The sequence below is a fragment of the Rhineura floridana genome, chromosome 19, assembly GCF_030035675.1.
Source record: "Rhineura floridana isolate rRhiFlo1 chromosome 19, rRhiFlo1.hap2, whole genome shotgun sequence".
Taxonomy (NCBI): Eukaryota; Metazoa; Chordata; class Lepidosauria; order Squamata; family Rhineuridae; genus Rhineura; species Rhineura floridana.
The window spans coordinates 18,476,650-18,491,783 of NC_084498.1; the positions used below are offsets into that span (position 1 = coordinate 18,476,650).

At 45.2% G+C, this 15,134-nt stretch overlaps 1 protein-coding gene across 12 annotated transcripts in view; it reads left to right on the top strand.

Annotated features, from left to right (window-relative positions):
* The window catches only part of ARVCF (ARVCF delta catenin family member), a 576,381-nt gene that overhangs the window by 268,156 nt on the left and 293,091 nt on the right, over positions 1 to 15,134 (top strand). For 3 of the 12 annotated variants that reach the window (XM_061603414.1, XM_061603430.1, XM_061603415.1), the window contains exon 1: positions 4,927 to 5,382. The exons of the other annotated variants lie outside the window; for them this stretch is intronic. In XM_061603414.1, coding sequence (XP_061459398.1) covers positions 5,362 to 5,382 — 21 coding nt within the window. In that variant the 5' untranslated portion in view covers positions 4,927 to 5,361. Of the gene's footprint in view, positions 1 to 4,926; positions 5,383 to 15,134 lie in introns of those variants that run through there. 12 annotated transcript variants of the gene reach the window in all.

Sequence of the window (15,134 nt, forward strand, 5' to 3'; positions counted from 1 at the left end):
CTGGGGATACTTTGCAGGATAGGGGTAATGTAGATCGCGGTAAAAGGTACAATGGAGAAGAACATGGTCAATTGTCTCGATTGCCTCTTCACCGCAAGGACAGAGCCGCTCCTTAACTGGAATTTTTTTAAACTTCCCCTCCAAGTAAGCCAAAGGTAGAACGTTAAATTTAGCCCGGGTAAGTTCTCCTCTGAGAAGTTCTCCTCTGTCCCTGTCTACCACTAAGTTATGGCTCTTCCCTTTAATATTTACATAGGATCATAGAATAGTAGAGTTGGAGGGTACCTGTAAGGCCATCAAGTCCAATCCCCTGCTCTATGCAGGAAATCAATTTAAAGCAACCCTGACAGGGGACTGTCCAGCTGCCTTGTGAATGCCTCCATTGTTGGAGAGCCCAGCACCTCCCTAGGTCATTGATCCTATTGTCGTACCCCTCCAACAATCAGGACATTTTTCCTTATGTTCAGCCTTGAGCCCATTATTCCATGTCATGCACTCTGGGATGATCGAGAAGAGATCCTGGCCCTCCTCTGTGTGACAACCTTTCAAGGACTTGAAGAGTGCTATCATATCTCCCCTCAGTCTTCTCTTCTCAAGGCTAAACATGCCCAATTCTTTCCATCTCTCCTCATAGGGCTTTGGTTCCAGTCCCCTGATCATCCTCGTTGCCCTCCTCTGAACCTGTTCCACTTGGTCTGCATCTGCTGCCTTATAGTGAGCCAGACCATCGCTCATAAGGAGAGCCTTCTGGGTCAGGCAAACAGATGCCCATGGGAAGCCTGCAAGCAGGACCTGAATGCAACAGCACTCTCCCCACTTTGATTTCCCAGTAACTGGCATTCAGAGGCATACTGCTTCCAACAGTGAAGGTCCATCTAGCTTACTATTGTCTGAGCTCGCTATGGTTTTGGACAGGGGACATTCCAAGCCCTGTCTGGAGATACTAGGGATTGAACCTAGGGCCTTTTGGCATGCAAACCATGTGCTGTACTGCTGAGCTATTGCCTTGATGCAGTAAATGTCAGTTGTGAGTTAAAGGAGAAGCCCATGATGGCCTGATCACATCTGCTGCAGCGGATCCCCTCAGCCTGCATTTCTGGCCCCCTCCTTCTGCAAATTTATTCCCACGTCGGTGTGAATTCATTCCCTTTGCTGTCTATTTTAAGATCTCGCTTGTGAATTCATGTCTAGATGGAAGGAATGCTGGTAGCAAAATGCTGTGCTATTGCTATGCCAGAAAGGAACGGAGCTTTCCCCCCAAATAAAAGGGATTTAAAAGCACAGGGTCTTTTCTGGATAAGCATGGATAACTTCTATTTTATTTTTGTAACCCACCCTGGGACCTTGTGGTGATGGTTGGGTGAGAAATCTAATCAAAGGATAGATATTGTGTGTGTGGAGGGGGGGGGAGAGAGAGAGAGATGACCCCAATGGTCTTTATTATACTGCCTAGTTTTCTGGTAGCGGAATGTGATGGCAAACTGGTTCAGATGCATCCCCTGTCGGAGTTTTATTTGAGAGCAAAAAGTCAAGGTGAATGGTCTGGAAAGGCCTTCTTCCTCCCTTGTGAGGCTCATCAGTTGATGGATGCAATTAGCACCTTGTGCTTCCAAACAGTGGAAGTGTTTTCTAGGAGAGGCAGAGAGAGAGAGAGAGAGAGAGGAGCCGGGAGAGGCAAGGATGAAAGAAGGGGGCCTTGCAGTGTGAAAATGCCTCCTCTAAAAATAAACAGACATCTCTGTGACCTGACTTCCGGATCTGGCATTCCTGTCATTAACTGCAGGCTGCATCTCTCTCTCTCTCTCTTTTGGCAAGCTGGAGCCCCTCGGACACTTGGCCAGTCTCTACCTACCAGCACACAGGTCATTAGCTACTTGAATTGATTGGATTTGACTTAGGAAAGGGGTGAGGAACCTCAGGCCCAGGGGCCTAATCTGGCCCTCCATGGCCTCTCCACTTGGCCCTTGGGACTTTCCCCAAGCCATCCCTCCCAGAGTGTTTTTGCCAGCTTGGAAGGTGTCCTTGCATTCTGATCGTCTTGCTTGCTTGCCTGGATGGAGGATTCAGAGCGGGGTGTGTGAATGTGTGCAGAAATTAGCCTACTGTACAAATTCACATTTGTTACTCTGTCCACTTTTGCTTCTGGCCCTCCCCACCGCTGGCATGTGGCCCCTGGAAGGTTGCACAGGAGGGAATGCGGCCCTCGGGCTGAAAAAGTTTCCCCACCCCGGATTGAGGATGCTTGCATCCCACCCTTTCTCCAAGGAGCAAACATGAGGTTGTGCTACTTGCGTCTAGCAACACCCTGTGAGGTGGATAAGGTTGAGATTGTGAGACCTTTGACCGAAGCCAACCAAGGAGGCCCAAGGCTGAGCGGAGAGATGGGCTAAGGAAATCTGAGTTGGAAGTCCCAAAATTCTGTCTGTTGTACAAGAGTGGCTTCTGGTTAGGGACAGGGGACGAATTTGATTCCGTTTGGAAGCTGAACATACTTTCCATGTTCTGCAACGATACAAGAACTAAAACACAATTTCTCTGAATTTTGCAGTGCACTTCTCCAGCCATGCAATGTGTACAAAGGTACTAGGGTGAAGTTGTCCATAAACATGCACATATGAGTGAAAATAACTTGCAGAAATGCATTGTATTTGGGAAAGCTGCTTTGCAAAAATGTGTCGATTAGGAAAATTGCATACAAACATGGATATTTGAAGACATTTATATTAAAATGCCAGTGAATTTATGAGGATTTGTGTGTGTGTGTGTGTGTGTGTGTGTGTGTGTGTGTGTGTGTGTGTGTGTGTGTGTGTGTGTGAGAGAGAGAGAGAGAGAGAGAGAGAGAGAGAGAGAGAGACTGTGAGAGACTGTGAAAGACTGACCCGAATAGTGGAAAAACAAGAAAGTTAGAGAAATTAAAATTCATAGATTATCCCATCCTTACTTCTGGTATACAGAAGATATAGAATCATATAGCAAGGGGCCTATAAAGCCAGCAAGTCCAACCCCCTGCTGTATGCAGGAATCCGACTTAAAGCATCCCTGACCGGTGGCTGTCCAGCTGCCTGTTGAATGCCTCCAGTCTTGGAGAGCCCACCACCTCCCTAGGTCATTGGTTCCATTGTCGTATGGCTCTAACAGCCAAATGTAACTTTTCCTCATAAGGGAGTTGTTCCAGCCCCCTTCGTCACTGTAGTTGCTGTTGGGGTTGAACTGCGGCGTAGTGGCAAATTCAGAAGTGCAGAGTCCCTTTAGAACAGTCACACCGTGCCCCCTGACAACCAAAGCTCCAGAATTCACTGGTCTCTTCTGCAATTACAGAATTATAGAACCAGAATAAAACTGCTGGACAAGCTCCCCTCGCTGCAAAAAACGCTCTCTCTCTCTGGGGGTCAAAAGGTGCCCAAAAGAATTCTGAAAAGAAGCCAAGTGTGGGACCTGGGATTTGGGAGACCAAGGTAGTTTGCCATGGAGTTCATTTCACACCAGGGTGCAGTCATCCGGAGACATAGAGCCATTCCTTTTCTGGGAGCAGGGTCCCAGCTGGGTCCCTATGCACGAACTGCTGTTAGCTGCTGAGAAGAGGCCTTGAGGGAAGTGTGACAGAACAACTAATAAAACGGAACTGATGTGTGCATGGTCCAGTATAAATTGAGCAATGGCCTCCTAGAAAGGTTCCCGCCTCTTTTGCACTTGTTATTGTCTGCTTGCATTTCTTTTGAAGTCATACGCTCCACAACGCTCATGTCTCTGACACTCTAATCTCTACACTACATTGGCTCTCAATGTGAATGAAGAAAATACTGGACTTCTGGCAAACAAATCTGAGCTTGAAGGATTGGCAGGAGTTTTTCATTTCACCCAGAAGGGGTGCAACAGCAGACATGCCCTCTGGCTCTTACAGCGGCTTTCTCTGTTACGAGTTTTTGTTTTCTTTTGTTTACATAAATAACGTTTCCATGTTGTGGGGGGGGGAGAGTGCTTGCACTGCATGCGTGACATCACATGATGCCATTCCATTCAAGTTACCTTTTCCTGCAATGCATGTAACAGAATAAGAAATCTATGCACTTCATGGGTGACTTGGTCTCTGTGGTGGAAGTGCACCAAGATAGAAAAATTGACCTTCCTGAAGCAGGTTTTATTCGAAAGTCCCCCGAAGTTCAAGGTGTTGGTTTTAGTGTATAATGCCCTTTACGGCTGGGGAACAAGATACCTGAAATATTACCTTATCCCTTATATACCCAGCCAGTCACTGCACTTTGCTGGTGAGGGCCTCCTGCAGATACTATCTCATTAGGAAGCCCGTTCCACACAATATAGGAAACAGACCTTTAGTGTTGTGGCACCTACCCTTTGGAATCCCCTCCCCTTAGACAGGTGCCGTCTTTCTTGCCTTTTTGGTGCCTCCTGAAGACTTTCAACAAGCCTTTTAAGTAGAGACCTTATCCCAGTCTGCATCTGTGTTGGAACGGCTTTTTAAGACGTTTTAAAAGTTGTTTTTAAAGATGTTTTGCTTTTAAGATGCTTTTATAGATGTTTTTAGCGGTTTGTTGCTTGTTTATCACCCTGGGCTCTTCTTGTGTGGAAGGGCGGGATATAAATTTCATAAACCAATCAGTGAGGATAAGTGAATTGGGAGAGGTCACAGGGGGCGACAGGTGTGGGTCACCTGTTGCAAGGATTACCTCCGGTGCTTCCTCTGTTTTTCAAGCTGTCAGCTTCTCCTCTTAAAGGAGAGTGATCTTTGCTTCTCTGGCTTGCGCTGATGCTCTCAGTGGGGTCTGCTCTGTGAATAAAGTGCTGGCGCTGGCTGGCTGGCTGGGTGTGGCTACAGACTGCTGTAGTGAAGCTTCCAGCTGTGACTGTCAGTTTCTGCCCCCTCTCCTTCCCCAAAGCAAACTGGGAGAGTTTGCACAAGCTCGGTCCTTGGCTGCGAGAGCTTGGCACCGCCGGAAAGCCACAGCACAGCCAGGACATCAATTTGGGCTTCTCCCCTTCCCACAGGAACGAAGCAAGAGGGGAGGGAGTGAAGTGAAAAGCATGTGAAGAAGATCTTCCCTCCTCCTTCCTTTCAGTCGGAGCAGGTTTGATTGGGGGCTGGCCTTTCCCCCCCTCCTCCTTCCCGGATTGGTGCTGCCTCCGTCTGGATCAATTTGGAGGGGCTCTCTAAACACAAGAGAGAGGAGGGAGGAACAAGCGGGGACAGCGTACCAGACTGTCAAGGCAAGACAGTGGGATCCCCCTCCCCAAAAAAGACCCCTCTCGTCTGCAAACTGGATTGATTTGGGACTTTTAAAAAACAATTGTAAATTATTATTATTATTTGCCCAGTAGGGACTGCAAAACTGGCACCTTGCATAAATGCCTGCAGAACTCAGACAGGTTAGTAGATTAACTGGACGCCTGCCTTTCTTTTCTGCCTGCCTTTCCAGTTTTTTTTTCCAGGGTGGGAGGTGTTTGATGTTGATGGCGCTTAATTATACATGTGTGTGCATGTGTGTGTGTCTCTTTGGCGGTATGCATGTCTGTGTGCTGGAGAATGGGTGAGCTGTTTTTCTTCTCTCGAGAAGCAAGAAAAGGAGTTTCTCTCCTCATACCTAAACCAGCTGCGTTTTCTCGGAGAGAGGAAGAGATGTTGCCTTTTTCTGTCTTTTGCTGTGTTAACAGTTGAGGGAGAAGCCGGCTATTGTTTCCTTTGACCTTCCAGCTCTACTCATAAATCCAGGGAAACTCTTTTGAGTCCTGAGCAGCTAGAAATGAGGATCTGACCTGCCAATTGGGGGAGATCTGTGGATTTTCCTGTGGCTGTGGCTGTATTGCCAGTGCAGTTTTTCTTAGCATGTCTAGAAAAAAGGAGAATGTTGATGGGAATCAAATTAAAAGTTCATTTTAGGCCAGAGGAGCTCCCTTTCCCCCCCTTTTTGCTATGCGATAGTATTTGTCAATATTATTAAACACTGAGATTATGGAAATGCTGAAAGAGATTTTTGCCTTGTCTCGTAGTGGATTACCCAGGTCAGGTTGAGAATAAATAAATGGCAAATTCTGCACTTTTCTACAATGAGCATTGTCTTACCTTTACAGACAGCACTTTATGCAGATGCTCTAAAGGAAAAAAACAAAACAAAATACAGCTAAGTGTGCAACCTCTGTGTCTGTTTTTGTTTTTATTTTAAATTGGGCTGTTTTGCTTTAAATCTAAATTCTTGCATGTTGTTCCCGAAAAGGAGGTGAATTACGATGGGTGAAGGAAAAGAAAAGTTACTTGCTGACATTTTAGTTTTTGTATACATCTTTTATTGGGGACAGGAGGGGAAGCAAGAGAATCACTTGACCTGCTTTGATCTTTAGAGCTTGGTGGACACTGTGGCAGCAGAAGGTTGAGCGAGATTTTTGAAATCGTGGTTGCATCAATGGAGTTTAAGAGCCTTAGTGTGTCTGCTGTTCCTTGAATTGGTTGGCACCCTGAACAAACTGGGTCACAGGGGGCTGGCTAAGATGTTAGGCATGTAAGCTTATGTACTCAGGTCTTGTCTCATGGGCCGAAGGTTTGATAGGGTGACCTTCAGCTCCATGGCAAACCTTGTAGTTCAGCTGTTAGGAATGCACCTCTGTCGGGCCATAGATGTGATCTGTCTTTTGTGGAAATTACAAGATTGGGTTCCACTAGGGGATAAGGAGAGTTCTTAAAGAGCATCTTTGATGCTGGCATTGGTTATTATTTTGTATTCCTTGTGGCGTGTACCACCTGTGGATGTTGCAGGAAGTGAAGTCTGTGTTCTTGTCTTTTGTGTTGTATGACCGGAAACTATTGCAGCTGTCTCTTTGCATGCAGTCAGCTGCTGATGTGTACAAAGTGAGCAACAGAAATCTGTCTCTTTGGATATTTTTCTACCATGAAAAGGGGAGCTCCTGAACTCACACACCAACCAACCATAGGGGTATGGAGGAAAATATTAATGAGGACTTCCAGGGCTAATGTAACATCCTCTTAAGAACATAAGAACATAAGAACATAAGAAGAGCCTGCTGGATCAGGCCAGTGGCCCATCTAGTCCAGCATCCTGTTCTCACAGTGGCCAACCAGGTGCCTGGGGGAAGCCCGCAAGCAGGACCCGAGTGCAGGAACACTCTCCCCTCCTGAGGCTTCCGGCAACTGGTTTTCAGAAGCATGCTGCCTCTGACTAGGGTGGCACAGCACAGCCATCACGGCTAGTAGCCATTGATAGCCCTGTCCTCCATGAATTTGTCTAATCTTCTTTTAAAGCCATCCAAGCTGGTGGCCATTACTGCATCTTGTGGGAGCAAATTCCATAGTTTAAGTATGCGCTGAGTAAAGAAGTACTTCCTTTTGTCTGTCCTGAATCTTCCAACATTCAGCTTCTTTGAATGTCCACGAGTTCTAGTATTATGAGAGAGGGAGAAGAACTTTTCTCTATCCACTTTCTCAATGCCATGCATAATTTTATACACTTCTATCATGTCTCCTCTGACCCGCCTTTTCTCTAAACTAAAAAGCCCCAAATGCTGCAACCTTTCCTCGTAAGGGAGTCGCTCCATCCCCTTGATCATTCTGGTTGCCCTCTTCTGAACCTTTTCCAACTCTAGAATATCCTTTTTGAGATGAGGCGACCAGAACTGTACACAGTATTCCAAATGTGGCCGCACCATAGATTTATACAACGGCATTATGATATCGGCTGTTTTATTTTCAATACCTTTCCTAATTATCGCTAGCATGGAATTTGCCTTTTTCACAGCTGCCGCACACTGGGTCGACATTTTCATCGTGCTGTCCACTACAACCCCGAGGTCTCTCTCCTGGTCGGTCACCGCCAGTTCAGACCCCATGAGTGTATATGTGAAATTAAGATTTTTTGCTCCAATATGCATAATTTTACACTTGTTTATATTGAATTGCATTTGCCATTTTTCCGCCCATTCACTCAGTTTGGAGAGGTCTTTTTGGAGCTCTTCGCAATCCCTTTTTGTTTTAACAACCCTGAACAATTTAGTGTCGTCAGCAAACTTGGCCACTTCACTGCTCACTCCTAATTCTAGGTCATTAATGAACAAGTTGAAAAGTACAGGTCCCAATACCGATCCTTGAGGGACTCCACTTTCTACAGCCCTCCCTTGGGAGAACTGTCCGTTTATTCCTACTCTCTGCTTTCTGCTTCTTAACCAATTCCTTATCCACAAGAGGACCTCTCCTCTTATTCCATGACTGCTAAGCTTCCTCAGAAGCCTTTGGTGAGGTACCTTGTCAAACGCTTTTTGAAAGTCTAAGTACACTATGTCCACTGGATCACCTCTATCTATATGCTTGTTGACACTCTCAAAGAATTCTAATAGGTTACTGAGACAGGACTTTCCCTTGCAGAAGCCATGCTGGCTCTGCTTCAGCAAGGCTTGTTCTTCTATGTGCTTAGTTAATCTAGCTTTAATCATACTTTCTACCAGTTTTCCAGGGACAGAAGTTAAGCTAACTGGCCTGTAATTTCCGGGATCCCCTCTGGATCCCTTTTTGAAGATTGGCGTTACATTTGCCACTTTCCAGTCCTCAGGCATGGAGGAGGACCCGAGGGACAAGTTACATATTTTAGTTAGCAGATCAGCAATTTCACCTTTGAGTTCTTTGAGAACTCTCGGGTGGATGCCATCCGGGCCCGGTGATTTGTCAGTTTTTATATTGTCCATTAAGCTTAGAACTTCCTCTCTCGTTACCACTATTTGTCTTAGTTCCTCAGAATCCCTTCCTGCAAATGTTAGTTCAGGTTCAGGGATCTGCCCTATATCTTCCACTGTGAAGACAGATGCAAAGAATTCATTTAGCTTCTCTGCAATCTCCTTATCGTTCTTTAGTACACCTTTGACTCCGTTATCATCCAAGGGTCCAATTGTCTCCCTAGATGGTCTCCTGCTTTGAATGTATTTATAGAATTTTTTGTTGTTGGTTTTTATGTTCTTAGCAATGTGCTCCTCAAATTCTTTTTTAGCATCCCTTATTGTCTTCTTGCATTTCTTTTGCCAGAGTTTGTGTTCTTTTTTATTTTCTTCATTTGGACAAGACTTCCATTTTCTGAAGGAAGACTTTTTGCCTCTAAGAGCTTCCTTGACTTTGCTCGTTAACCATGCTGGCATCTTCTTGGCCCTGGCGGTACCTTTTCTGATCTGCGGTATGCACTCCAGTTGAGCTTCTAATATAGTGTTTTTAAACAACTTCCAAGCATTTTTGAGTGATGTGAGCCTCTGGACTTTGTTTTTCAGCTTTCTTTTTACCAATCCCCTCATTTTTGTGAAGTTTCCTCTTTTGAAGTCAAATGTGACCGTGTTAGAGTTTGGGGAGAGTCAGTGAGAAGGGAATGTGTACACTGGGATAGGGATGACAGAGAAGTTCAACTCAGCTTGCACCTAAAGCCGAATCTATCAAATTCGCACCATCCGGAACAATATGAGAACCGAAACTCAGACATCCTTCCAATTTTGCAAGCTGCCGAATTTTGCAATGCAGTTCTGCATCCAAACAGTGTTTACAGAAATGCATAGACATGAAGATATTGGTGAAAATAACTTGCAAAATCACATTATAGTAGGGGACATCGCTTGCAAAAATGGCTACGTCGTCCAAAAATGTGTTTAACTGGAGAGATTTGCACTAACATGCTGGAGAATTTTCATGAGGATATTTTTTTTAATCACTGCAGAAATATAGAGAACTGAGCTTAAGACAGGAAAAATGAAAAACTGAATGAACTGAAATTGACAGACCCTTCCATTCCAGAACACCGGGAGATAATGATTGCCTTAACCGTGTGGGAAGTACAGTTTTTCCCATGCCACTGTTTATTTTTTTCAGGGTCGAACCAAGAGAGATAAGTGTTGTGGTGTTGATTTTAAATGGCCTGTCAAGCATTTGGGAGCAGACAGATGTCTCCCTTGCTTCCTACGAGCCTTTCTGGATGTCACACAAGACTAGATTAATTGAAGTTTTTTCTTTTTTAAAAAAACAACTGAATTCCTCACATGTTTGGAACTGTAGATGAGGGCGAGAGGAGGCTTTCCTTATAAGAACAGTGGTGGCTCCTGAACTTGAGGCTGTCAGATTTATTGTACCAATGGCCGAGGTTTCACAGACTGGGGAAGGATGATGAAAAATATCCAACTCCTCTGCTACAGTGGCTGATAGCATAAAGCCCTCTTCAAACATAAGAAGAGCCCTGCTGGATCAGGCCAGTGGCCCATCTAGTTCAGTTCCCTGTTGTCACAGTGGCCTATCAGATGCCTATAAGAAACCCACAAGCGGGACCCGAGCACAACAGCGCTCTTCCCCTCCTCCAGTTTCCAGCAACTGGCATTCAGAGACATACTGCCTCTGACGAGGGAGGTAGAAAGTAGCCATCTGGGTTTTAAGTGCAAAGCCAAGAATGTGATGCCTGAAGGCCCAAGCTACAACTCCCATCAGGCCTAGCAAACCCAGCCAATGGCCAAGGATGATGGGAGTTGTAGTTCAGCAACTTCTGGAGGGCTAAAGGTTCCATATTGAGCTGGGTGGACCAATGGTCTGACTCAGTATGAGGCAGCTTCCTGAGTTTTCCCGGTGTTCTCATCTGGAGTTGTCATCTACTTTGTGCTAGTACCTAAAGCAACACTCACACAGCTCTTTTAGTTAAGAAAGTACTACGGCCTTTTGTTGTTGTTGCTGCTGCTGGAGTCAGACAGCAGAACATGAATATGAGTTTCTTTTAGAATCCGAAATCCCAATTCAAGAGAGCAGACCGAGGCAACCCTGGAGGGAGGATTTGGCTGAGTTTGTATTAAATCCCATTCCTTCCTGAGAAAGAAAAGGAAAGCCACACCTTAGCGACTCAGGTGCTTCTCACCAAATTATACTCAGGTTGCGACGGTTGACGCTCTTGTTCCAAGTGAAGAAAGAGAGCCCGATAGAGTCAGCATGGAATCAGAGGCTGTTGTTTTCCCCCTCGCCCTTCTGCCCTACAAGAATAAGGAAAGGTGCACCCACCTGGCTAATCTGTTTGTATGCGAGCATACTTGGATCAAAGAAGAGGGTTGTTTCCTTTCCCTGGCCTTTTGTGTAAATCACTCAGTGTAGTAGGTGCAGTAACTCAATATGCTGGGAAGCATATATTAATGTCAGAACGTGTCTCATAGCTTCATACGTGCCTCTTTCAAAGCTTATAATATCACTGCTCTATACTGAGCTTTTTCATTGGATAATTCTATTCAGCAGAGGCGGGTTCAATAGGGCGAAGGAGGAACTGCCCCACCAACTTCACACTTAACCAGCCTGCGTCTGCTGGCCTTCCTGCTTGTCAATCCAGGCATAGCACTGACTGTCAGCTTCCTTCTCCTCTGTCTCAGCGTTGCCCTTGTAGAACTCAGCAGGGAGGAAGATGGGGACAAAACTAGAATTAGTTGGCTCTGCCTGTCATTGGCTCTGGCTCCACGTAACGTTGGGCTCTCTGGATGATATTCAGAGTTAACCCATTGAAGTTAAGAGGCATGGCTAATTCAGGTATATTATTTTCAGTGGGTCTACTCTGAGCAGAACATAGTTGAATACAACTCTCTGCCTTCTACCCTACCAATCCCAATGTGCACCAGCCAGCACTGATTTCCATTTCATTTTAGGTTTGTAAAACAAGTTGCCTAAGAGGCATGTTCTTACCAAGTTATATATTTTTCCTTTTTTGCTAAGTACAAGAAATGACACCCTTGTAATCAGTGTCTCCAAAAGCAAGGAAAGCAAAGTTCTCTCATGACATTATTTATTTTATTTTATTATTTACCTGCCCTTCACCCAAAGGTCCCGGGGCGGGTTACAACAATTCTAAAATATGACGTTAAAAACAATTTTAAAACAACCTAACATCTCCAAATAGGGTGGGTCCTAAAAATACATGTCTCATGTGTCAAAGGTCAGGGCGAAGAGGTGTAAAACATCAGAATAGTCCTGTTGGATGAGACCAAAGATCCATCAAACACACCATCCTGTTCTCCACAGTGGGCAACCAGGTGCTTTTGGGAAACCCACAAGCAGCAGGGCATGAAGGATATGGTAGAAGAAGGCTGTGCAAGAAAACATCACAGTATCCTGGTTTGCATGTCATTGGAAGGTAAACAATGGCTTGCTGGGACTGTGCAAACATGCAGGCTCCCAGAGAGGGGCTCACAGCTGCTTTGTTCCTCCCTGGTCTCTTTTTACTCCTGCTCCAAGCCAAGACTTGGGTCAGTGTGTCATCCAAACCCATGCTCGTGGTTAAGTTTGCTAACCATGAGCTCTGTAGCCAGGAACAAACCTTGGCTACAGTTCAGCGTTGGTGAAGAGAGAGCTTACCTATGAGCCTGGGTTTGAAGGGCACACTAAGCCAAACCTTGGCTTAGCTCGGCGTGGCGCAGAAGTAGAAAAAGACCAGTGAGGATTGTGAGCTACTCTCCAGGAGCCCATACATTTACCCAGTCCTGGTAAGCCATACTTTGGCTTGTTGTGTTGTGCGAATGCAGCCAGTGCATCCTCATCTCCCAGCAGGAGTGTTCCGGTCCCAGTTAGGCATTCCCTCCAAAAAGAGAATGCCACTCTTCCCCTCCTCCATCAATTTTCTGTTTTCTTTTCCAACAGACACCCAGCGTTCCATAGGTACCGAGAATGCTCAGTCCTCGTTGGCCTGTTTTTTGGATTTGTTGCTTTGTCTGCTTTTTTTTGGGCTGGTATTCCACACTAGAATAGACCCACTGAAGTTAATAGACACGGCTAACTTAGGTTCATTAATTTCAATTTGTTTATAAACTTTTAAAATATATATATCAGCAACCTCAGGATTCCCCTGAGTGCGCTGATCAATATTTTTTGCTTCCCAGTAGCCCTGTTTGGGTTCCAGTCCTGTCGGCACTCACCACCTGAATTTGCAATAAGAAGGACTTGCACTCCTCTAAGGCATAGAAGTTCCACGTAGCTCCTGTGGCTGGTAGCCATTGATAGGCCTCTTGTTCGTGAGCTGGTGATAATCTCTTCATCTTGTGGAATTCCTTGAGAGTTATGTCATTGTGCAAAGAAGTGCTTTCTTTTGTGCAAACTGCCAATTGCTGTCAATGGTTGTTGACCTGGGTTCTGCTGTTTATGGGAGAGAAGGAAAGAGTGCTCTTCAGCTGCTATGAGGAGCAAAGCTTTGGTTTTTAAACAGGCTAAAAGAAACAATTTCTAGGATTTTATCGCCCAGTCCATCTAGAAGGCTCAGGGCACATTGCAACTATTTAACAGCCAAGTAAATGTGACCGAGAATTTTTTTTTTAAATCCACATAACAGCTGCACTCCAGATGAATAGAAGCACAGCTTCCCAAACTTTTCCCATTGAGCATCACCACCATGAGAAAATCAGTCCCAGCTTCAACGTGCAGCTCCCTGAAAAACACAATGTTGTTCTTGGCTTTGGCCCCAACTCCAAGGACTGTGAACATGCAGCTTTGTCATGAGAGAAAATCATCTTGAAAAATTTAGGGTTGTAGCCGGTTCAAGTCCTACTCAGAGTAGACCTATTGAAATGAATGGACCCGGCTAACTTAGGCCCATTAATTTCAATGGATATACTCTAAGCAGGACTAGCACTGAATTAAGCTTTTCGTCCCCAGCTCCTAGCCACCCACTGTTACATCAAGACCTTTCTTCATCATAGCCACCTGCTTGCCTCATCTCATGAAGAGAGATCCTGGAGCTGGAAGAGGTGTGGATCAAGGCAATGTAAATGATCAGGAGATCATTCCCTATGAAGACAAGGTTAAGACATCTGGAGTTTTTTTAGTCTGGGGAAAAAAGATTGCTACAGTGCGGATTGATGAGAGGTTCACAAAACAGTCCATGGGCTGGAGAAATTGGTTAGAGCCAATGTTTTCTTCCTCTCCCATGAGACTAGAGCTTTGGATTTGCATCAGCGGTGGCTGGTGCCCGTTGGGACTGGTGGGGCAGAAGGCAGGGAGTCCAAACAGTAGGTGCAACCAGAGTTAATGATTGGCTGAGCCAACTAATTCTGCTTTTATCCTCATCTTTTTCCCTGCTGAGTTCCCCTCAGTCTCAGCGTTACCCTTGCAGGAGGAGGAAGGTGACAGGCAGTCCTTGTTGTCATGAGGATTTTTTAAAAAAAAAATGCAAACAGATGTGGAAATGTGGCTCTACCCTCAGTAGGGAGAGCATTCCACATGCTAGGAGGTGCCTTTTAAACCAACAGGCCTTGGTTTATGTACAAGGCTAGTGATCTGGGCTGATGAGGGAGAAACAAACCATGATTCCTGGCTTGGACCAGAGCTTGGAAAAGTTACTTTTTTGAACTACAAGTCCCATCAGCCCAATCCAGTGGCCATGCTGGCTGGGGCTGATGGGAGTTGTAGTTCAAAAAAGTAACTTTTCCAAGCTCTGGCTTGGACATAACGCCATGGTGGTTTGTTTACCTGCTTGCACTAGGTGAAGAGCAGAGGAGGTGAGATTGGACTGAGTGCACTAGCGGGCTGTTTGTGCCCAATATGGTTGATTAAGCCAAACTTCTTGGCTTACCATTATGTGTGAATGTAGCCAACGAAATTGAGTGGCAGCAAATTCAGGGCAGGCAAAAGAAAGCCCTCTTCCACACAACATTAATTTACGGAATTAATTTATGGAATTTGCTACCACAAGGTTGATGAGCCCCCCTGGTTTTAAATGGCTTTAAAGGGGGGTTAGACAAATCCATGGGAGATAAATCTTTTTCACCCCAATTATTTTTATTTCTTTTATATTATTAAAACAATCAAACGTACATAACGTAAAGAGTACAAACATGGTAGCAGGTGAGAACATTGTTGACAATCACATAAACATTTAAAATTTCCAAAAAACTGTCCGTTCAGCATCCAAGGGCAACTCTCCGTAAATGAGTGTGTGCAGCTGGTGTTGTCTTTGACCTGTTTCATTAATGTAGCGAACAAATGGGAACCAAAGAACGTAACATGGATTGTGTTTCACTCGGCCTTGTGCTTTTCGTCTGCAGGTGGTCAGGTTTTCAGCTAAAGCTATGGTCTAAACTCTTTCATACCAGGCCTTCTAGAGCACGCCAACTGCTGGCCAAGATAACTGGATAAAACCTCT